Genomic DNA, 24,432 nt, shown 5'->3' with positions numbered 1-24,432 from the left:
CCGTTTAATCGATTCACCTCGATAGCATCGATTTTTTGGCACACGAAATTTGCTGGAGAAAAAATTCTATATAATTATGCGAGCAATAAGATTGCTTGTTAAACGCGTTTCGTGCACGAAACTCATTAATTTTATAGTTTCCCTTTGCTTAGCCGTGTAATCGTTTTTCTTTGTTGCAGGTAAGTCGCACGAGAATGGAGGATCGACGGTTTCAGATTGTCGAAGAAGTCAGTCCGCTTCGGATGGTATGTGTGTTAGTTTATATGGAGACGTATTCGAGACGTATCCCGATGTATTCGTTTCCATCTTGCGACATAAGCTCGAAACGTCGAGCCATCTGTCAGCTTTGCATGCTAAAGCTCCGCTCTGACACTTGCTGCACAAATACGACACTATTATTTTTCCCGTCTCTGGGATGCCTGTTAAAAACGACCCTCGACTTCGTAGACAGAAGCACGACGATAATATCCTCCGGCTTTTCGTCGACTTCTCTTATGGTCGTGAAAGTAGACATGCTTATGTATTAAATGTTAACAACCATTAGTGGCACACTTTTTTATTTGGGTTTTTATTAATTTTTTCAATTTTATTTGAGAACTGTTTCTGAGATTGAGAAAATTTCTTCTAAAACAAGGGATGTTTTTATATTTTTTAGAAACTTAGAATTTTTCATTTTTGTGTATTCTTTGTTAATTTCTTTAATTTCATATCCGGAAATCTGATTCCCCGAGAGACACCTGGGACAATGAAAATAATTCTGGTATATTTTACCTGTGTTATTATCCGAGTATTCAAATGCTTCGGGTAATTCCTCTAATTTTACATAATATTTCATAAAAAATTCGAATAATCTTAAAAAACATCTATGCAACTACATTTGAAAAACATCGAAGAAAAGTTCATCTACATAAACACGTACTTGAGGAGAGAACGGTGCTGTTAAACCGGATCCGTGCATCCCCCTGTGGTCAGCAGAAAATGCGGCCACATTTCCACGTGAGGCGCCCTAATCGTCCACCGTTCCGGAAGAGCACGGGACCATGATCGTTGACCGTGGTCTTGGTGGTCGTTGTCTTCTTCGAACGACCCAGCCTTACGATCAATTCGAAAGGCAGGGTCGTACATAGAACTAGCCGAAGCTTGCATCGTAGCAGGACCAATTTTTCCTCGTTCGGTGGAACGTTTAAGGGGTGAGAAACGCGGCCGGGTACGTACGGTTAAGGTTCGTGCTCGGTATTCCTAGCGTCGTGCAACGAACTACGTGTACAGCGATCGAGTTAGCGATGGTAGAGGGTCCGGAACCGTACGGACGGATGTATCCTGCCAGCTAGATAGCTTCGGTACGGCTGAGCTGGCTAGAAGATGAGACGAAGAGAATGGGTTTTCGAGGTTGCTGAACGAGACACCGGTATGTGTAACAATCCGTGATTGCTGTACCCACTGCTGGCTTCGACGTTCACCTTCGGGCTTCCTCTTTTCTTTCAGCCTGCTCGCGTTTTATTTCTTGTTCGGTCTGCTCGTTCTCTTCCCATCTCCGTCGCAACGAAACGAAGAGGAAGAAAATAGATGCACATCGTAGCCGGCCGCGGGATAGACGTTTGATGCAAAAGCGCAAAAACAAGGGAAGAGAACGCGAATCGAGCGGGCAAAGAACCGAAACGTGCTGGCGAATCAGCCAACCAGTCAACCAGGTTAGAACTAGTCGAGGTAGCCACTATCGAGTTCGAGTCTCATTCAACGAGTTGGCAAACTGTTCCCAACGCTGCTCGTTCTCCCCGTTTCTCTCTGACCTCCCTGGTATTACCACTTGAACGTACCGTGCGCGGAAAGGGGCGCGGTGAGACTCGAGGGAGAGGGAGAAAAAGGCTGGTTCGCAACGCGTTTTCTACCCTCTTGTAACTTTTATGATCCGCGTAAAGCAGCGATTTTCATCGGTTTTGCCTTCGCGCTCGTTGCTTTCTTCCTTCGCTTCTCATCCCTACAGTCGTCACTGCACGGCCTCTAATTAATTCGCGTTCCCCCTTCGAACCTAGCCTCCACTCTCTCTCGTAATACCGAAACACAAGAGGATGCTTGGATATAATGAAGAAAGTAGAAGCCGAGTCTTTCGATTCATTCGAACGTTTCGGGGTTTTAAACCGCGCCTCGGTTCTTCTCCTATTTAGGAGCATCAGCTTTCAAGCTTCCTCAATTCTATTTTGAATAATAATCTGAAAAATAATTATTATTTTCATATTTACTTTTTTTCCACGCGATAAAAGAAGAAAAATTATTCAACACCTATCGCGGCGCCCTTAGCACCCCGGTGTTTATCATTGCGTCCCGGGGCGAATCGAGTTCCCGCCACCGTCAGCGTCGCGTCGCGTCGCTGTCGTCTTTGCGGCTGTTACGCCTTTTTATCCGGTTGTACGGAAAAGGCGATGTCGATGCAACGTCGAGGATGCGGCGGTGCTGCTTTATTAGGTATGCATCGGGGTAGACACGGCGGAGAAAGGAGGAGGTGGCGGTGGATAGAACTGGTGATTCGCAGCCAGCGTTATTAACGTCCAAGCGCTAGAGGCGAGTCCCGATCACATCGCGTTCGTGATAAATCGCCCCGTTCGCTTACCCCGGCCGGCCTCCTTCGCCATTATGTCTTGTACGTTTCATTACAAATTTCCTTTAATGTCGTCGGGGGATGGAGGCACGCACACAGGCGTGCACCGTGTCGCCAGACCGGGGAATAAAGGGAGAAGAATTTATTGTGGGACGATTCGATGGTAGACAAGGCAAAAGTGAATGCTCTCTTACGCTCTGCTGGATATTAATTCTTGTTACTCATACGTAGAACTGGCCGGAAGTGCACCGCGAAAACGAACAGAGGAAGCAGCCCTTTCTCACCCGCGCCGCGCTCGATCGTATCGCGAAACCGGGACAACTTGGAAATATCATTCGAAGACTTGGAGGATCTTACGTTAAGGCTTTCTCAGAGGTCCGCGGTTTATTACCAACGCTTTTAACCCTTGAAGAGTTTGCGAATAATAAATGGTAGATCAAATGTGACTCTACAAAACTGTTTTCCATTCGTACTGTAGGATATTAATTCTTGTTGCTCGTACGAATTGACATGTAAATGTGCCACGTCCGCAGAAACGACAAACAAACAACTGGAACGGTCAGTTCATCTTTCCTCGCTCCCCTACATCGCATTGTGGAAAGGTTTCTCAAACGTATATCTTGAAGACAACACAAGACGAGTCCCTTTGAACTGCTATATTAAAGATGATGTTTCTCATGAATTCTTACTGGATGGTACGCTTTGATTTATTTCTTCGTCGAGTCTGTGTTCTACCAGGGATTTCATAAATCCTGGTCCCAACTCGAAAATTTCATTTCTGACTTTCAGCGGCTGTTCTACGATAGATCGAAAGTAGAATTCAAATTTCACCTGTACCGATGTAAACATACCCGTTCGTCTTTGTTTCAATTCCCTGGACGCAGTATTTTTCCCCCTCTGTCAGCTGACATATGTTCGATTCCACCTTTTCGAAGCAACCTCTTGCCTGGATTTGTGTTTCGTCGATCGGCCCGCGAGATTCAGCGGCGCGTCTTCGATTGCCGGTAAACGAACACGGCGGGAGAAAGTAAGAGTAGTCAGTAGGACGAAAAGGATTCCCTGTATCGTACCAACGACGTATTTACGACGTAGCATTCTTCTCGTTTCCCTTCTTCGTGGTTAGCCACCGTCCGAACGGTATCGTCTTCCACGTCCAGTCGATGCGATGTTCCTGTGTTGGTAGTTTGGTAGCCCGCTTCGAATGCCCTGCTCCCCGGAGTCCAGAGACAGCAGGGTCGTCATTCTATCCATACCACGACATTGCGTACACAATTATCGAAATGGTAGCAGGTATCACAGAGGCGAGGTTGGAATGTAGGCTATCGACCATACCCAGTCAAGAGACCGACCTACGGTAAGAGAGGGGGCCAGAGGAACAGAATAGACAAGGAGCTTCTTGCATCGCGCCAGAGTGGAGAGGCTGGCTAGGTAGATTCACCCGTTTACGTACACCCCTTGGGCTTGTCATGCGGCAGCTATCGGCCGACTGCGATCGAGAGACCGGCTGTATCCCCCAGTGCCACCTTGTTCTCAGCGGCTATGTCGGATCCGACAGGCGTGTGCTCATCGCTTACCACGATGGCTTCTCTCTGTTTCCTTCCTTGTCTACCTATCCATCCATTTACCTAGCCGATCCTCTCCCCTATCCCTCCCTCTTCATCCCGTTGTTACTTGCTTCACCGTCGTACCAGGCACAGTCGCGGCTACTACCAACACTGGGATGGGTTATTTCGGACCACGTGGGTGGTTGTCTAACGAGATATACGAGGAACACGTTCTGAAAGTGGGACAGCTAACTGGAGGACTGGCAAACTGTACTTAGATCTCAGTGCTCTGTCGCGAGTACGCTAGGATGATCAAGGTAATGGCACTGTTATGATCGTACCACAAATTACCACTTGCCTCGACGTAACCGAGACCTGGTTAGAGGCAATGTACACTGGCGGTTCTGCTGGCCTTACTTAGAAGAAACACTCGAAAATTACTAGGCATTATGCTTAGTTTACATAGAACGAATAGGTATTTGGTTTGGTAGTCATTTCAGGGGATGTTGATTCGTTTGGTATGTAATTGGTGGAGTAGATGATAGACTTCGGTTAGATACTCTTAGGCATATTTAAGTCTCCTCCCACTGCATTGCATTTTCCTCTAGGGAATCTACCATGCCCTGTTCTGTATATAAAATATAGCTAGGTTCATTTAAAATAGATTTGATTTGTTTAGTAATTGATAAAATAGATGATGTATTCCTAGGCATATTGAAGTAAATCCCCTTTTCCCCTAGAGAATCCTACCATGCTCGGCACTGTACTTAACACACAGCTAGTTTCTAGACCCACCGATTGGTCATCCTTTTTATCCACAATCCGTTCACTGGCAGTCTTTATTGCCTTTCCATTATCGATCCTCAGGCTGAATTGGTACCGGGTGTATTTATCGAGATTCGTGCAAAATGGTAAACCAACGGAGCCTGATTGCGCGTGTACGATTCGGTGCGACATGTCGTGTAGTAGGTAGCCTACAATGGCGTCGAGTAACGGTGTCGTTGTCGAGGGTGTAAGCTATCCGGGTCTCTCTTTCACCAGCGGTTCCCTCTCGCTCCGAATATTCGTTTGCCCGTGTATTTCCTGCGAGCTAATTGCAACGCGAGCAGGAGCCGTTACTCGCCGGCTGGATTATGCGAACGACCAGTGCCGTTAATTTCGTGCGTGGCCTTAAGTACCTATCCTAAGGATGAGATCGCCCTTCGGTGAAACGTATCGGTATCCTTTTAATGAAGCATTCGGTTTCATGAAACTCGAATAACCGTTTCCGGCCTTTGTACCGCAATGCCGTGATTTCGTGAGCCATTTCACGTGTAGCCATTTCACGATATGCCATCCCCACTCTGGAATTCGTGGAAAAAGCAAACCCTCGACCTGCATCTCTGACCCCTCTCGGATGATTTATTAACACGGATGACTGATGATGAATTGTGATGGGTCCTGACCTTTATCCATTACCTATCATGAGTTATTTTTTTACATCTGACAAATAGGAATTGCCCATTTTTATGGCGACAAATGTTCGGACGATCTTCATCCCTCTTTTGTTAACTGCCTAGCGAAGATGACCCTACAACCTAATACCAGGTCCCTTGCTATAAAACCTGCTCTCGATCGAGGGCTAGTAAAGTTAATCCCAGCTTCAATTACGCACCACAGATATGCCGTTTGAACCGGTCGATATCAGTCACGCGAGAATTCCAACCCCGGTGTGCGAACACGCTCGGTTCAGCTTGAAAATCAGGCTGGCCATCGAGGTAGCCTTTCTAAATGGCCAAGTGCACGCCGTTCAACGCAGCACACGTTCGACAACGAATAGAATCGATTATATCCAGAGGTGGATCCTGGCTGTCTGTCTGTGTGTCTGTGTGTGTATGTACGCGCGAATAAATCGCAGAAATCAGTCACGTACTTCCATCGGCCTTCGGAATCACCGCTAAGCCCTTGATCGCAATTTAACCCCAGGGGCCGAGTAATACCGGATCGCAACGTCCGGGCGATTATCCAACCTCGCGAGAACTGTCTGCTTGTCCTCCGTTCAGCTTGCTCTTTCAGCTCGATCAACGTTCAGCTTCGTTTACATGCTCGCAGGGTGTCGATCGAGGGTAGAAAAAAAAGGTTCGGCTAACGCGAGGGCGTTTTAAAATTGATCTACCTGGTGGCGTTTTGTTGCCTGTCAGGCTTGAAGAACGGCGCAACATTGATTCTTCGCTTGAAATAGTAGAGTTACTATCTTATCCTCGACGCGTTGATTACAGGTCGGAGAAGAATGTTACCTATCGTTCCTTAAATCAATCAGAAAACTTTTGTCGAAAAAATTGTTCGTTGTCAAAAGTTTCTAAATTAAAGAAAAAAAAAAAAAACAAAACTGAAGTAATCATGACGTTCGTCTTAACGAGCCTGTTGGAAACGACATACGCGATACGTGCAATAGCCTCGGGAAGCTTTCCTTGGAGAGCACAAAAGCAGAACACAAACCCTTTCAGTTTTCCTGCCGCGTTGTACGCGTAACTTTTACAGCAGCCCAGCTGTGTAGCCCGTCAGTAAGAAAGATACGCCTGCGGTTTCGCCGTAATAGCCATCGAACGAAACAGAGAATTGTGTGTCTGGCGGCGATGGATCGAAGAGGAAGCTAAGATAGATCGCGAGGCAAAAGAGGAGGCTAGAGACGGGCAACAGTGAAAGGAAACGAGAATAGAACTTCTTCGGGTTACTCAGAGATAATATCATGATTAATGGAATGTGCTTGATGTATAAAGCAGAGAAACTCCTGAAATTGTTCTTCCTTTCGGGATTTTCACTCGAAACTTGCTGCCTTAATGTTTCAGCTAAGAGAATTTTATTAATGAACATCGATTGTCGTCGTTCAACGTTAAGTAAATTAACCCTCGAACGGCGCGGACCACGGAGAGAGCTCCAATATATTTTGCATACTTAGCTCATAATTGAATCAAAATTTTTTAATTCTTTCTAAGGATTCAAAACAATTTTCAATCTACAAAACCGGGCTTTCTTCGAAGGAATGCAATTGTCAGGGCATTCGCTATACTTAACGATTAATAACCGTGGAGCGGTCGGTTTGCTTGTCGTGTGATATTGTTCGCGCGGTGGATTTTCGCGCGGAGCAAGCGTCGATCGACACAATTCCGACATAAATCGTTATGTACACCTGGGCTGTGGCAGCCCTCGCATACACGCTGCAACTTATCGGAAGAAATTGAACAACTTTACCGGATGATCGATCGTTTTGTGCTCGTCGGCGTTAAAACTTTCTCTCGAAACGAGTAGGTGCGCCACCCACGCGATAGGTGGTCTTCCTTATCTATTTTATACCCTTGTTCCATCTCTATTCAGCACCGACCATTCGGTTAATCAATTTTCCTCGGCTTGTTATTCATACGGCGTGTCCCGTCGTTAATAACGAAGCTTTAATTTACAGATCAATAACTAGGTCCATCTGGACGCGTCGAACCGATCGAGGTTTTTAATTAATTCCAGGTTCCATTACATCTCGCCTTGCTTTATCATTCTTTGGCCACAGAATGTCCATCCGTTTCGCGCACGTCCCACGGTCTGGTTATTATATCCGTTCGAGTAATTGCTGTGTTTCTGATTCATCGAGCTCCCTCTTTCAATATACGCCTTTTATTCTTCATCCCCGTCGCGGACCAGGCTACCTGGAGGCCGCAATTAAAACGTCAGTTCCGCCGATCAAATTGCTACGCGTGCACGCGTCTCCCCGGGTTATCCTTAACTCATTAAATTCACGGACAGGTTAAGTACTTTGTGATAATCCGTCCCCTTTTCGTTTTTCTTCGCCAGTTACATCGCCGCCGCTCGGTTATTACCGTGTCAGTTTACTGGGAATCCTTTTTATTTCGATTTTTCGAAGACGCCTGGCTCGTTTCTACGATTTTTCAGCAGGGGGGAGAAAAATGTTGGGACACCTGCCGTGTAACAAATCTTCCTCGAGATCGAGCGTATTACAAGCCCGGCAATGGGTACGTGCAATATTTTGAAGGCTTTTTTTTTAATTACTCTGAAGGATGGATTTATTAACCTTTGACTAAAATTAGGCATTCAAGTTTTAAGATGAAAGACCAGTGAGCAGAATTTCTATGCATTTTATTAAAGCAATAAGATCCTGCTGACTCTTGAAATGGATTCGTGTCAACATTATAATTTGATTTAGTAATACTTTGGTTAATAGAATATCAAATGATGCTTGCATGTCACGAGATAATTAGTATTTGTCAATCAGTGTGTTGATTATAAGAAATACGTGTAATACTTTGACATAGTAAATAGTTAATCAGTAATAAAGTTACTATTGAATCTTATATTTGTGATAATTACTATTAGAATAATAATTTTTAAAGGAACAGTGCAAAATTTAGAAAATGAAAATAATAGTAACCATCTTCAAAATTACAAAGAAAATGTATCTAATATCAAATGCCTATCTTATAGTGCTTTCGACAAATATAGTGTGGCAGTCAAAGTGTTGAAGAATAAGAAGATAGTACACGAGCATATCTACGAAGCAGGCAGAGAAAATGGTAGACCACGAGTATCTAACCCAGCTGGCCAGCGATAATTGCTCATTGCACGCCACGTAGAAATGCCGTTTCCTCATCTTTCTTCGACTCTCTATCCACACACGAGCCACCGATCAAACATTCTTTTTCATCCATCGACTTCCCTACTGCTGTTAGATCGACCTCGACCCTTTCATTTTGCGCGGCCCTAGACGGAATAGTTCGATTCGAATTGCTGATACACCGAGACCGGATGCTCTCGTTTTAAGAAAGGAATTGCCTTTCGGATCGGTCGGCCGAGTTCACGACTTTGTTTTCAATCGACAGCTATCTGCGGCGTCCGGTCACGCAGCTATACCAGCGATCACGAAAGAAAAAGTGACGTGGATGAGGAAGCAGCCCGTGAAACTGTCTGATCACTTGTTACCATTATCTACTTGCTCATCCGCTGCTATGTAACATGGTAAAACTTAGTGCAATTTTATGACATAAAATTGGGCCATTTTTTTCTATAAAATAAAAATTTTCTTTCTTTCAAAACATACGAGTTTTCCATATTTAATAACAAATGATTTATTTTTTAAATATGCATCTAGAAATAGTGAACAACGGCGACAATGGAAACAATAAAATAAATTTATTATTCAATTAGGGTGACAACGTTTTGTTTGTGTTTGATCCTATTAAAAAATAATCCATTGATTCTGATTGGTAATTGCAATGTTGAACATTTGCAAGAGCGCGATACTCCGATTAATTCCCGGGCACAAAGAGACGGTAATCTCAGTAATTTGTCGATAATGCTATTTGCGTACAAAGCTTATCGTGGCATGTATAATTCCGTTTGTTTGAAAGCTACTTCGGCTCGCGGACTCGTCAAGTACACTTTGTAGGACACTTCAACGATTATCAGCCGTAATTTCAGCTCCCAATCGCAGCCTGTCACTATCACGGTATCATGCTGAACGATTAACGTTTTAATTCCCTCGGTTTTATGTTCAACTGAGTTACTTCACCGCTAATGGCAACCCTTTATATTTCGCCGACCGTAATATTTTAATGGATCAAGATCAAATCGTAAGAACATAAATCTGGATATATTTTAAATGATAAAGTGTTTATAATATTTTTCATAAATTATTTCAAAACTTTCTAAAGAATCTTCCTTGACCCCTTTATTAAAGGCTTAATTACAATACTGACTCGCCTATTCGTTTGTCATTAACAAAGATAAATTAGTCTGTGATCCATCAATGGACCCTGTGTATTTCCAAGGGAGGCTCTTTCATTCGCGGTGCACTTCCCTTTCATACTTTTTTAATCCTCCCCGCTTGCCGGGCAAAGCTCTTTTCTTTCTCCCCCTTTTCGCCACATATCCACACACAAGATTTCTCAAGGGAGCCCCTTGACTCCGGGATTGTTGGCGCCTCCGAGTAGTTTCACCCGGTTCCGCTCTAGCAAAAGAGGTATCTCGCCCAAGTTGGCAGTCGTTCAAACGTTAGAACACGAGGGATCGGCTACCGAACCCGGTTGGCCGTTTTCCCTCGAACAATGAATTTCGCACTTATAATTGGAGCTGTTACGAGGGGCGCCGTTCTTAATGGTAAGTGCACGGGAAGCGTACGCGAGAAGAGTGACCCATTTTAGTTGGGCGAGCAGGAAATTGTAGTCCAACTAAAGCACGATAACTGTCATCGGGGACGTGCTGTTACTGCTTAATGTGTCGAACCCGTATTTCGCCAAACAATCAACCGAACCAGAAGACTATTAACCTCTAGTGAAACTTATTTTCCACCTACAATGATGGAAAATAATTTTGACTACATTTAATCTTATATTATTTTAATAATGCAGATATATATGTAAAAATTTTCTAGTAGAAAGTTACTGAAAAAATATTATTTTATTAAAGAATTGAATTCTATCTCTCATAAATAAATAAACAGCTGCAGTCTGATATTTATAATGAATAATAAAACAGGATGTTTCTATTTTTCAACAAGTAGTAGTTTTCACGAAATGTTCAATTTACCGAAACATAAGAATACGACATTTGCAATAAATAATTCAATGGTAAGTTACCACCACCCTCTACCGACCAACATCAGTGAGAATCGCATTCTGAGAACAAAAAATTTCCACGAATATTTCTATGCTCCTGACGTGCAGCGAAGTTTTTCCTCTATCGAGCATTCGCTTCCTTTCCAGCAAATTTTACCGGAACCCCTGTACCTCGCGTCCATCGCTGCTCCAGCGATGTAGCGTGAATTTCCAAGCGTTCACGAGCTGCACACCGGAAACGCCGTTCCGACCGTCTCGCATAATTCGCTGGCGTCCTTCTTCCTGAATATGCCATAACCGAATACATAGAACGAATCGTTGTTCTTCTTTTTTTTTTTTTCTTTCGCATAAAACGAAACGGTTCCTGTAGCTCTCTTCTTGTGAAAGGTCAATTCGTGTCACCCTGATGAAGGTCTCACTGACGTTAACGTTCCGGAATAAAAGCGCCGGTTACTTCAATTCATTCACTCGGCAGCGTACTCGACACTGCTTTGTTTTAAAAGAGGAATTTCCTCGGTGGAACACTTTTATGCAATTATGCGCATTTTAGGTGAAAATCCGAGGGTTTGCTCGCTCGAGAAATTCGGGGAGCCTTGGTAATGTGTAATGTCAACTCGAGGGATAGTCTTTGAAATAAGTATTAAATTAAATACTCGACATAGATAACATTCAGATATACCCCGCCTCTATCATTTTTCCTAGAATAAATTGACGTTTTTAATGTACAACGTCGTAAAACTCAAAAAATGTAACAGCGATAGTGTCTACATTGGATTTTCGAGGATAATTAAATCTTCTTCCACCGAATTTCCCTGTGAAATTCTTCCGTGCCACGACTTGATGGCTTCTTATACGAGCGTTCTCCCCTTGTCAGCTGTATCTACCCCGAAATTTTCGGACGGCAACGAACTTCCAACTTTTTATCTCGTCGCGTCGCGACTGAAACTGAATTCAACTTTCCTTGACATTGATATACGGAGCAACGCCGTCGACTAACTTTCTTTCTGGATGAAGCGGATTTAACCCTTTAAGAACGGCTATTTTAAAACCTGTATTAGCATGCTGGACGCGAAACGAGAAAGAGAAATTTATGTGAATTCATTTTTAATTGGAAAAAAATTAATTACAAACAATTTTTACAAATCATTGATTCCAATGATTTTTCCAAAAATGGCCTAATAAAAGTATATTCGCGATTCAGCTGAGAGCCACACTTGGACAGGGTTCACGATAGGTGAATGCGCCTAGAAACGGGGCTTAACTCGACCCGCGAGCGATACTCTCATTAGAGAAGGGACCTCATTATACGGCTGCGCGCCGCGGGACCTTGCTACGATTATATTACATTATTGTAATTGATTGCAGCACATGTAACTGCGGCGTGATTCTTAAACAATAAACTCATTACCCGGTAACAAGGAACGCCGATACGGCGCGTCGCCAGTAATAACCGAACCCTCTTGTGGCTGGGCCCTACGGGCAGGCCTGAAACGTTCGCAACGATCCTCCAGCGGCCGATTCGCGTTTGATCGATCGCTTCGACCGGTCTCGACGATCGTAAACCGTCCCCAACAACGGCAACCTGCTCTCCTTTCTATTTCTCTTGCTTTCTCTTTTACCGATTCCGCACTGTCTTTTTCCACCTTTCATCGCGGCTCAAACACTCGAGAACGAAACGCGCCGGCATTCAACCGATCTTCGCCGGTAACAAATCGTCCACGTTTCGAGAGAGTAGAATCGTGTTGAATCTAGCTTTTCGCAGAGTTCCACGCTTCGTTGCGTTGTTTGCCCACCTTTGGATATATATTTCCGGTTCGAGGGTTTGCTGCTGATCTTACGGGAAGATCGAATAGTTAACGCTTAGGATGAACACGTCAGAACGACGGATTTCAGATATTTTTATTCTGAATTTTCCATTAAAAAAATTTAATTAATAATAGGATCAACTCATTTACAAGTGGATAATTTAATTGGATTTGCAAGTGGATTTTTTAAACGTAATATAGCGGTTTCAGTACATCAATTTTGAAAAGGTGCAAAAATTGTAGTTAAAAATTTCATCATTTAATATTAACTACTTTTTCATTACATATGATCGTAATTTTCCATTGTACAATCACATTAATTAAATGCACCTTGTTTTATATCCAGACGATGCTTTAATAACGTTTATACCACATTCCGGTTAGATTTAATGAAAGCTAAAAGCAGTTCTTTATGCTTCCGGACCCTCTGTTTCCCCATTTTGTACTCTGCTTGTATCTCTTTACCGTGGTATAATAAAATCCTCATTAATTAGGCTACTAATTAAGCCGACATCGCATTCATTTCCTTTATTATCTTCGATAATCATATTACTGTGTTAAATACGAAAATAATAGTAACATTGTGTTCCCATGATTTATTACATAAATTTCCAATATGTACTTTTCGGACACTAATCCTTATTATTCATACTCATGATTCCTAATTTAATTATATTTCTATATTTTTTCATGGTATTTAAATGATCCATATCATTAAAACATTTTTTAATTCCTCTAATTAGAAACTTCCCTGGGGAAAATGGCGATATAAGGGAAGCAGGAATTCTCATTATCGTAATTTTAATGATATTAATTAAAAATAATTTCGAAACAGAATAACATGATTTTTAATTACTAAAAACATAACAAGTAAATATAGATTCAAATTTTCCCACGCAAACTTTTATATAAGGCATTCTCCCTTCCATCGTCGTCCTTCGCTCGGCCACTTATGGGGTAGGATGGGAGTGGAGGATATCACCATTTTCCCTGGGAAACCCTCCCATGATCGATGCTGTACAATTTTCTTAATGTCATTACTACTTAGGAATATTCTGTAAATTTCCCAGCCTTCTAATTTCAATTTCCCTACATTAATACTCCTCTATATGCTGACTTAATTAGCAGATTAGCAAAAATTAACCAATTCTCAAAAATAATATCCAACCACCAGAAATTATATACTAATCCTTAAACGATGGACACATTTACTTCGACCGAGAGACCCTGAAGCGTTTCCCATTTCTTCGTTAAGTCGAATGACGTTCATACGGTACACGGTGTAACCGGTGTAACGTCAGGGAACCTTTCGATCTCAACGAGTGAAGTTGCAGCAGCCGGGGTTTCGCTGGCACTGCAAAATGTGGCACATCCGTGGGTCTGTTTGAAATCGAGGTAATCACGCGGTGGAAGCCGGGACGGGACGCAAGGCTAGTCAGAACCACGGACGCCTAATCAGCCGATTGTAGCGAGGAAATACCGTTCCCATGGAATGTTAATGCGATCTACACCGGGGATCCTTAGAAACCGCGGCTTCCACTCTGGCAACCGTGAGGCCGAGCAGAGCCCTAAGACGACCCACTTCATCCTCACACGCACGTATCGCGTTGCGCAATAACGCCGTTCTACTGGCTCCTCTCGATTATACGCAACAGTCCTTGCCAAGGGCCTCTTCCACGACCAAAGGTCTTTGCTGTTTTAATAGAGACGTTCTGTTCATCCTCATTATCTCTTCCGCGTTTTCAACTAGAAACTTTACACTACCTGACTCATCTGCAGCTTCTCATGATACCGCGAGTTCATTCTGATGGCTCTTTGGCCAAATGACTGGTGGAGAATTGAATATTGTGGTGACTATTTTCCGAGAGTTATCTCTGTGTTATTATTGTGGAAATTTATGTAAATTTTTATAGGAATGAATTAACATGTTGAATGATGTGGGGGTCACCGGTGGTGATCGTCACCGCAAATTATGCTTGCCTGAATAATTAAAAGAAAATAATGGAAAAACATTATTTTAAACGATATTGCTATTACATAGATAATAATTTCAAAAGCAACTTTTCAATATTTGCTCAGAAGAATACAAGATGCCAGGAACCAAGCAGGAAAGTATGAAATTACAATTTTACGATTCTCCGCCTCGCCTCTATCAGTGGGACCGAATGAAAGGGAAGAGAAAATAACGAGCGAAATGTTATAGAGGATTGATCAAAGTCGATGGTAGAAAGAGGAGGGTGGAATACCGCGAGCCACGTACGAGTCCTCAATCCGGAACTTCATTCGTTCTTGCGGAGATCAAATCCTTGCTCCCCTTTCCACGGTTTCCCGGACACGAACACACAGCTATGCCACTTTTGATACGGTTCCGCCTGGCCAAGGACCTCTCGACCCTGCCTTCGCTTCGGGTCGTCGCGAGCGGCCAGCTGGCAGAGACCTTACCTTTCGCTTAGATGCTTCCTCAAGGTGTGCACGTGCACGCTCCGCGAGCTCACGAATGCGAAGCTTCACGCGTCCCCGTGATATCGCATAAATGCGCGTTCCAGCACCGCTTTCTATCGAAATCGGAAGGAGCTACGGTTCACTTGCCCCCCGTTGCCCTTCCGCGTGCCTAACAGACCGCGATATTTCACACGGCTAATGGATTGAAATTCCTTCGCCTAAGATATCTGTCTTGTACCAACGGAGCCCGCTAATTATCGGATCAATGTATTAAGGATACGCAGAAGGAGTTATGTGTCGTTGGAAATATTACGGAAGATGCAACTCAATCGGAGTGTACAGTGCGGGGCATGGTAGACATCTCTGAGGAATACGGCGATATAGGAAGAGGGTACCAAGGGAAGTTATTTAAATATTTATGAATGTTCTTTAAATTCTCATTTTGAAGATATTAATATCAGGATTAATTCAGAAAAATTAATTTAATTTTTAATTTTTCTTGGAGAAGACTACTATGCTGGACACTACAATTTGCAAAAATTCCAGTATATTGCTAATAATTGTAGTTCTATCGAATAGTATGGTACGTCTAATTGCTATATAATATTTTACTAGAATTTACCCTGATTTTAGATCAACCCCAAATTCAAAACGTCACGAAGACTAATGAAAGTCCTAAATGCAACCGTTATACAGAAAATTGCTTTGAAACAATGGAAACTTTTGCATATTTCTAATAAAATAAAACTTTTAAAGTGGGAGGGTATCAACGATGATCCTATGATACGTTCAGTGGTCCGCTGTCGCGGCTCGTTTACAGCCGACCTGTTCGTTGTTGCCTGCCACGATTATAACACGGTTATGACACGGTTATTTATTAATTAACCTTTATACGCGAACTGCCAGCCGCATACCGGCTACCGGGGAATTTATACCGGCTCGTTTGAACGTCGTGATGCAGAATACTTTATACCCGGCGGGGAATTTGCTACGACGATCCTGGTAATCGTCTGACAATTTTTTTTTTCCAACGGGCGTTCTTGTTTCACGGTTGCTCCCAGGACGCTTCCTTGCAAGAAATATGATGACGGTTTTACATACTTTGAGGGTTCTGAACTGGCCGGGAAGCTCGATGGGTTTTGGGTTGAGTTTCGAACGGGATACACGAAATAATTGTTTCCTAACAATTTATTAGATTCATTATGTTGTGAACTGTTTGATAGAAAAATTTTTATGTTGCAAGATAATAGAATTGTTATGAATCTAATTGGTATGAAAATTTGTCAGTTTTAGATAGAAAATGGGAGGTTTAATTTCATTATATGTTTGATGAGGTTCGATTAAATTTGATTGGTTATTAAGACATTCAATTTGATTTCAAAAAATTAATTGATTTCTAGAATTAAGAATTAAAATTACCATTGATTTGAAAGAGCATTCTATGAAACAAAATAAATCTATCTTTATTTCTGCACAAAGCTTCAATAGCATTTCCATTTGATGCAAATCTTCAAAATGACTCAAAAAACTAAGAATTTCTTGTATTCCGTCCATTTGCATTTAAATATTCACACGAGCAAGAGACGAACCGCTGGACAAAGGGAATCAAAGATGCGGTTGTTTTGCTACAAAAAAATTTTCAAAGAAAACTTATTCTTTCTTGGCATGCACAAAAATCCGCTTAGCAAAATGGACTCTTGACGTGTAATTGAAGCGTCAGAATATTCTCTTTGTGTATTATTCCTCCTGCCTTCGTTCATTCCCTTTCCCCAACGTACCTGGCTAACTTCGAAACCACTCGAGCTCGTTAAAAATATTTCGCCAAAATAACCCACCACTTTGTATGTTTCATGGAAAATCATTGAAACGAATAAATGAACAACGTCCTCTACAAAGCGAATAACCGTACACGCAAAACGAATAAATTCGACCCACATCGTCGTTTAATTAAATTCGAGACTAAAATTCTGAAAATCTTTATTAATACCGAAAAACTGGCAATTGGTTTCAAAAAAGCTGTGTGAAACAATTTAAATTTATTTTGTATTTTCTAAATTTACAAAGTGGACCAGTAACTGTTAAGTTATAACTATTATAATTTTCAAAATAATTAATACGGTAATAGTGTAAGGATCCCATCCCATAATTCATCAGGGAAGAGAAAAATATGATTGAGCAGCTAGCAGGTGAAGAAAAATTCCTGAAGGAATGCAGATTCTCTCCTACAAATTATAAATTTTTATTCAATCATACGTTCATCCGATACGCTTGTTATACGTTCTATTTTTCATAGACAAGCATAATAGGATCAGTTTAATAGGCGTTATTGCACCTAGTTATTACACGATATGAGCAACAAGATTATTAAAGCCTTCACCTGACTGGTTTCAACTTACACACCTGTCTGCGTCGATGATCGCGGAAGACTAATCTCGCGTCAAATAATGCTAATCGTTTTAATTATAATCCAAAAAGGAATATCAGTTACAGTAATCTTCAAAATGTTTCAACAAGATCCTTGCGTGAGGTGCGATATAATTGCGGTGTTAACGTGTAATACTATGTCCCCCTTTTTTTCTCTTCTTTTCTTTTCATCCCATAGCAAGGAGGGTGCAGTGACGCGGGCATAATTAGTCTGACCACGATCAAAGCGTTCCTCCGATGCTTTCAAGCGGACGCAAAGCAACGGCGATGAAAAACATTGCTCGAGGTTGAACAAGTGACGCGAAAAACACGAGAAAAATTACTTAAACCCTTTCGTCGAGGTAACGACGGCGGTGGATCGATAAATAATTAAAAAATTCATCAATAATTTCAATAGCTACTGATTCTTGAATTTTTCGATTTCATGGTTTGTAATAATATGTACGATTATTATTATTCATATCCATGGATCATGAATCATAATCTTTTGTTTCGTATTATTTGACTACATGCATATGTAATTAATTCCTTCATTAATTTAGGAATTGATTAATTGATTGATGTAACACACCAATATTTACATGTAATTACTAATGCTACTAAATTGTATTATTAATCGGTACCTTTATGACATTGCCAGAATATCAATGCATAATGTGACCTGTTTATCCAACAGCCAAATGCATGCGTATTGAAAAAATTTTAAAACTCAATTTTTCCTAATTTTTTATTTATTGTTAAATAATTGAATACTTGAATAGTTGATTCAAGAGCGGTTAAAAGAATTTTATTCCACATCTGGTGGATTCGCGTTACGACCCAACTGTTAATCACTAATTGTCACCGTTCAACACCGTAAATATCCGTCACCGGTGGTAACAGAATCAAACAGAAGCACCGGCATCGATATTGGAAAAGTGTCTCGTAAATAGCCGTTCGGCGAAATGACAGACACGAGAAATCTGGGTGGTCCGTAGCTATTTCTCTGCAAGTTTTCCACCAGGATAACTCGTCCCGCCGGTGTTCGAGCTCGCATGAAACGTCGGGAACGGCCGCTTCATGACCAAGAAACACTCTAGAGTCTGTAGGAGCGTGATGTAACGTCCTCCCCCGATCGAGGAATCCAATAACTGGAAAACGCATTGGAGCGTGTCGAGGTGCCTTCGATTCTCGAACAGCTACGCTCGACGATAGACTAGGACGAGTAAGGGCACGGTGTGTGCGTCGATTCGCGACGAATCACGGCACGGTCTCGGTCCTAGTATGCGGATATCGTGGCCATGACGAAAAGCCAGGTCGCCGGAAACGATCGTTTCCACGAATAGAATTCGCGATATCCGCGCGAACGAATGCATAGCTGTGTCTTTTTTCTACTCACCGGCACAGGAAATCTCTCTCCCCTAAACAGAGCTCGAGGCAGTGCTGTCGCGATGATGCGTTCATGGTTCTTCGTGTGTGGCCCTGAAGACGGTGTCCCTGCACTCTGTCGATACACCAGGCTCGTTCGCATGGTTTCACGGCCAGGCAACTTTTCTGGGCGTAGATCGTGAACACTGGAAATTGGGATTGCGATAGAGCACCTGAAACAAAGAAATATTTTACGACCTGATAAGAGCAATAAAATCTGATCGATTCATCTTAATCCCATTGTTATTTGTCGAAGGCGCAAAAGTGTTCATCAACCGTTTGAAAAACGAGGAGAAAGAGAAGCGTAGGATTTATAGAAAGCGGTACAAATATGCGCCCGGTGTAATAGCTGGGATCAACCTTGACAGTGATAAAGCTACTGCTATATTTAACGGTGGAACGAGACGTTCGATGTGCAGTGGATAACATAAATCCTGGCGGACTTTGATTTGTGGAAATACAAGATTAGCTTGCTGGTTAGAAATTAATGTCCTATCAGATCGTTCGTAGGGAAAGAAAGAAAAAGAAAGAAAAAGAAAGAAAAAAATGAAAGTACAAATATATCAATTGGAGAGGCACACTTGGATTTCAATTACCACGTGCCACTAATGTTCTCCGGAGTAAGACTTCGAACCGATTTTTCTCGGAAAGTTCGCGCACCCCCCCGTTGCTCGGCAACATTCAAATTCAACTTTCCAATTCCGAATTGACGCTGATCAATGCCTGTTATTCTCGCAAGCGAGGGAAAGTATCTCGAGGCAGGCAGCTCGTTATTCTTTGGCTGTCGATCGGTGGGTCGAGAGGGGTCGCGTTAAGTGGCGGAATAATTTCTCCGCGCTCGGGTGTCGCCTGTCGAGTCGTCACCCTTCACGAGATCATAATTAATCTCGCCAGGGCTTAAGCTCGTGAAAGGAGGACGTCGAGGGACGTTTTCGAACGTGATTCGTTGAAAAGTTTCAGGTCACACGCAGGAGGGGGACAGGTAACGAGGTAACAGGTTCAACGGAACACGGAACATCGATTTTCCAAGCAGGCGCTAAAGGTATTCAATTACCTGGCCTCAGCCGACGCTCCGCGGGCTTAATGACTGTAGCTAATTTTAATGAGCGGTGCCCGCGACCATAACGACCAACCAACACCGGCTTTTCTTCCTTCTCCGGGGATCTGTGGTGTCGAATCATTCGTGCAACGTCGTTCCGTAGGAAGATGTTGCTCGTTACGACCTGGGGGGTAAGCGCATTACAGTAATCAACCGGTCACTTCCGGGGATCTATATGCAGAAGATCAGCTACCACTTTACTCGTTGTAATGCTACCGCGTTACCAGTTAATACCGAATCCACCAATCGTAAACACTTCGGTGAAATAGAAAACTGTATTAAAATTAGAGCTCTCTTCATGGTCCGCCATCCGAGCGGTAAACTTCACTATTTCTATGTCATCCGTCATAAATCATTTTTATTTGAAATAAAATTAAAATCTAGCCCATTATCTGTATATTTTATTATTATAAAACACAATAGATTTTTAGAAATATCAGTACAATTGTGCTGATATAAAAGAATAAGGGTAGTTTTCTATTTCCCCCATGTTTTCAATGTTTTTCTCGTTACTTGTTTCCATTACACCTGCCCAGACGCAATCTTTTGCAGTGTTCGACGTTTCCCGATTTCACATCCCTTTTTCCGTGTCACATGCCCGGAACTTAATATCGAAGCGTAGTTTCTTCGTTGGGTAACAGTCATCCACGAAACGAGGAATTTTCGTCCTCGCCGGGTGAGAAAATTGCGGGAAAAATTCCGAGGTGTAGGAATAGAGGGAATCTCCCGGGGGAACTGGAATAGACTGTTCATGGTTATTCTGTAACCGTGATCGTTCGTGCAGAAACATCTGATTTTTATTTGGAAATTAAATTTTCATTTTTCAGATTTATAAAAATTTAGCAAACACGATTAAAATAAATATTTCCAATAAAATAGCGTAAATATAAAATTAAATATTGAAATTTCTATCTCCTTTATCTCAAATCACGGTTTATCGATCATCATGCTAAACGATCAATTTGTAAGTGATGTTGGCAGCTAATCAGTGATCAATTTGTATAATTATATGTAAAAGAAGGGGTGTAGTCATACTACGTGTAAAAAAAGCGTGGTACACGGGATATCGGTGGGTATTGACCGGTGCTATCGTTTCATGTTTTTCACCGTTCGCTTAACCAGCTTCCGCGTCGCTCGTTTCGCTATGAAAAATATCCTTCCCGTACGTACAACACCGCAAACTGCTGTTGAAATAGCTGGACGCCCAAATGCGTGATAAATACCGGTCATTAGGTGCACCAGGGAAGACTAATTCCTAAAAAGGAATTCGACCCACTCACGAAACAGTTGATGCACACAGACAATTTTCTACTTTGCTGTTGGATATAGATTTGGGGATGAAAATAGTTCCAAAATGGCCTTTAAAATAATTTCAAATAGAACTGACTTTTAATAAAATATACAAATTCTCAATTATATGAATTATTTTTCATTTTTTTCTTATAGGTAAAGATTTATTAATTGTAAATAGTAGATTTGCAAAAATCTATTTTGCGATATTAATTAAAATTCCATTTAATTTTCAGCGAATTTTGAATGGATCCGCTTTCTTGTCCCATACATTCTTGTTACCAGCGAAATTGCACAGTTTATCAATAAAACGAAACAATCAGTGAACCGAACCGAAACTGTCAATCTCTGAAAGCACGTCGTTCTGGCATAGTTCCAGTTGCCTCCCAGTTTTCTGCTTTCGTTTCTTCGTCCCGGGGGATGCAGATCCCGTGCAAGATTACGCGCAGTCATAAATCTTTTAATTTCTGCTGGAAACGTAGCAGGTACAAGATTAACGTTGCCGCTTCGAAAGCTACCGTCTTCGCAAAGCAGATTCCGCTCTTAAACGCAGTATCGGAGTCTCGTCTCTCTATTGGCCGGTTATATTCGTGCCGGGGCTCCTTATCGTCAGAACCACCCTACTTTGCTGTACAAAAATCTTCCACCATAAGACGTGCTTAAGAGGACGAAATAGCTTTACATCGCTATAAATCTCTCGAGAGATTTATCAGCCGGCGCATCCTTCTGCCGGCGTGCACCGTAATCTGTCACAAAAGTAACGAAGCTGATTTGCCTCATTTTAATTGAGATTTTTCTTCCAGAAATAAGATGACTTACTAAATAATTCCTTCTGCAAGGTAATATACTCTCTTGAGCATTCGTTATACCAATGGAAACCGGATTGGAAGCAAGCGAGTTGCAAAATAAGGCGATACTCTGTAAGATAATTCATTCATGAAATAGTACGTTTTCTTAGACGGTAATTCCAAGTGGAAATAAAGTTGAAAATATTTTCTTGAGGGTTGTTTTGGTTAAGTATTTTGAATCTTAAAATTTTTATAAATATCAGGGGAATTGATGAAATAAAAGTTCAAAATTTAATAAGAAATTAAATTGAAAATTTAATCCCTAGCAGGGATTTTTAAAATTCACTTTCGTTGCCATAACAGCAATTCACGTTTATCATTTTATCCTGAAACAGAGGATAGAAAGGATACTTCCTGTGGGGGTTGTCACGACGATGAAGGGAAAAAAATGTGGGCGCATCTGCGGTATTATGGGAAGAGGCGAGTCTCACAAAATGATGCAAGTAAACCCGTCTGTGTGTAGCAGCGCGGTGGAATAGTTCGATTTCTGATATACGAGGCGCATTTAGATACGATTCAGCTTCAAGTGGCATCGGCAACGTACCACACTCGCTGTCCCAGCGGCTACATTGCGCGGCCAACTTGATGTATAATCTCGCTTTTCTTTATCCGCCCTTTCTCTAGCTTTTTCTTCCAACCGCGATCCTATTTCTCTTTGTCCGCTTCGACTTCCTTCCGCGAACAAAGCCCGCGAAACCCTTTCTCTAGGAGAACTTTCCGTCTTTGCTTTTGCGCCGCGCATTCCGATACAAGGTGGTCCCGCACTGTTCTAACCCTTTGTAGTCATATTTTCTTCAGATATAGCTAAGAAAGATTTAATATGTTGCAAAGGATCGAGCATGTGGGCCGATTTTTGATAATTTTGTAGAATTTTGATATTTAGTAAATAATCTAGAGATCCACGGTTCAAATCCTTGGTTCCCAACATTTTTATTTTTTTAATGATAATTTGTCTCTTTTTGAATAACTATTACATAAAAATTATCATAAAAAAAAAAAAAAAAAAATTTGGGAACCAAGGATTTGAACCGAGGACCTTTAGATCGCGAGTCATGTGTTTAACCACGGAGTGGATCCATGACTCGCAATCTGAAGGTCCTCGGTTCAAATCCCTGGTTCCCAAAAAATTTTTTTTTTTGTTTTATGATAATTTTTATGTAATAGTTATTCAAAAAGAGACAAATTATCACTAAAAAATAAAAAAAAATGTTGGTAACCAAGGATTTGAACCGTGGATCTCTAGATTGCGAGTTGTATGTGTGAGTTTGTCATATTTCAGTATGTAAGGAGTAACTAACTGTAATTGTTAATATCTTTTAAACAATTAGCCGTCTACCCCCAAAACGGGGTATAGGCGTGTTCAGCTCGACGAACTCTACAAGCTGGCAAAGTTTCATTAATAACTGAGTGTAACACTTGGGTAGTTCTCCGTATTAGATCGAATGTCACCCATTTAGTGTCACGATATATGTACAACACAAGCGGCGCTAATTAAATGATACAATCAACTAGACGTCTCTATGGTGTCCTAAATTAAATTTCAAGATTGCCCCATTCGATGAATGATAAAATCTTTTTCTACCATATCGTAGGTTTGTCCGTGTAGATTAAGTGTTATTATTAAATTGTGCTGTGTAACTGACGGAATCGCCAGGCTGACTTTCAGTTTTGCTCGACCTTCAACTACCTTGAATTATAGATCATTGAACTCGTCGCAGGAACAGGTGTAATTACAACGTCCAGTCCTTCAGAAAGAAAGTACCGTACGTTTTACGTCATGCGTGTAATATGTTTATACAGCATCGTCCAGTAACCGTAACGACACGAATTCACGTTCATCTGGTTCCGTGTTGGACATTTAAAGAGGAATGCGTACCAGACAAAGCAGATAGTTTTGTTTTAACAAATTAAAATACAGTTATGGTTAAATGAACTGGAACTGTTAAGTGATCTGAATAGAAAATTATGTATGTTGTTTATGAAATTTATAATATTATAAAATGATTCTTATTAATCTTCAAGGATACTCTTTTTGATCTGTTTTCATTTTAAAATATTATAAATAAATTTGATGTTAAAATTGCACTTACATGCATTTATGTGAATTTTTTCTATTTCTATTAAATATTTTAAATCCCATTCAGAAATTATAATGTTTAACTGCAAGGAGCTACAATTACACTGTGGGTAGTTTGTACCTCAACATCTCAGTTACCCAAATCATCATGTCCATGACTGTCATTAGACAAATACGTGCACCCTTTTTCCCTACATATCCGATGCTATTTCAAGCGATTATCGTCGTCAGACCACCCTGTACAAAGATCCCCATATATTTATGCGTTCATTTTCCAGGAGCATAATTGCGGCCGGTCGTT

At 41.6% G+C, this 24,432-nt stretch overlaps 2 protein-coding genes across 5 annotated transcripts in view; one reads left to right on the top strand and one right to left on the bottom strand.

Annotated features, from left to right (window-relative positions):
* Nucleotides 1–24,432, top strand: part of Atg16 (Autophagy-related 16) — a 397,790-nt gene that overhangs the window by 176,499 nt on the left and 196,859 nt on the right. The window contains exon 9 of one of the 3 annotated variants that reach the window (XM_034328182.2): nt 180–6,508. The exons of the other annotated variants lie outside the window; for them this stretch is intronic. Coding sequence (XP_034184073.1) covers nt 180–527 — 348 coding nt within the window. The 3' untranslated portion in view covers nt 528–6,508. Of the gene's footprint in view, nt 1–179; nt 6,509–24,432 lie in introns of those variants that run through there. 3 annotated transcript variants of the gene reach the window in all.
* Nucleotides 1–24,432, bottom strand: part of neo (ZP and PAN domain-containing protein neyo) — a 192,235-nt gene that overhangs the window by 33,669 nt on the left and 134,134 nt on the right. For both annotated transcript variants that reach the window (XM_034328169.2, XM_034328168.2), the window contains one exon: nt 18,789–18,990. In XM_034328169.2, coding sequence (XP_034184060.1) covers nt 18,789–18,990 — 202 coding nt within the window. The remainder of the gene's footprint in view (nt 1–18,788; nt 18,991–24,432) is intronic.

Source organism: Osmia lignaria, chromosome 1 (assembly GCF_051020975.1).
Source record: "Osmia lignaria lignaria isolate PbOS001 chromosome 1, iyOsmLign1, whole genome shotgun sequence".
Classification (NCBI taxonomy): Eukaryota; Metazoa; Arthropoda; class Insecta; order Hymenoptera; family Megachilidae; genus Osmia; species Osmia lignaria.
Note: the sequence above shows the minus strand (reverse complement) of the source record. Positions and strands in the feature narration are given on the sequence as shown.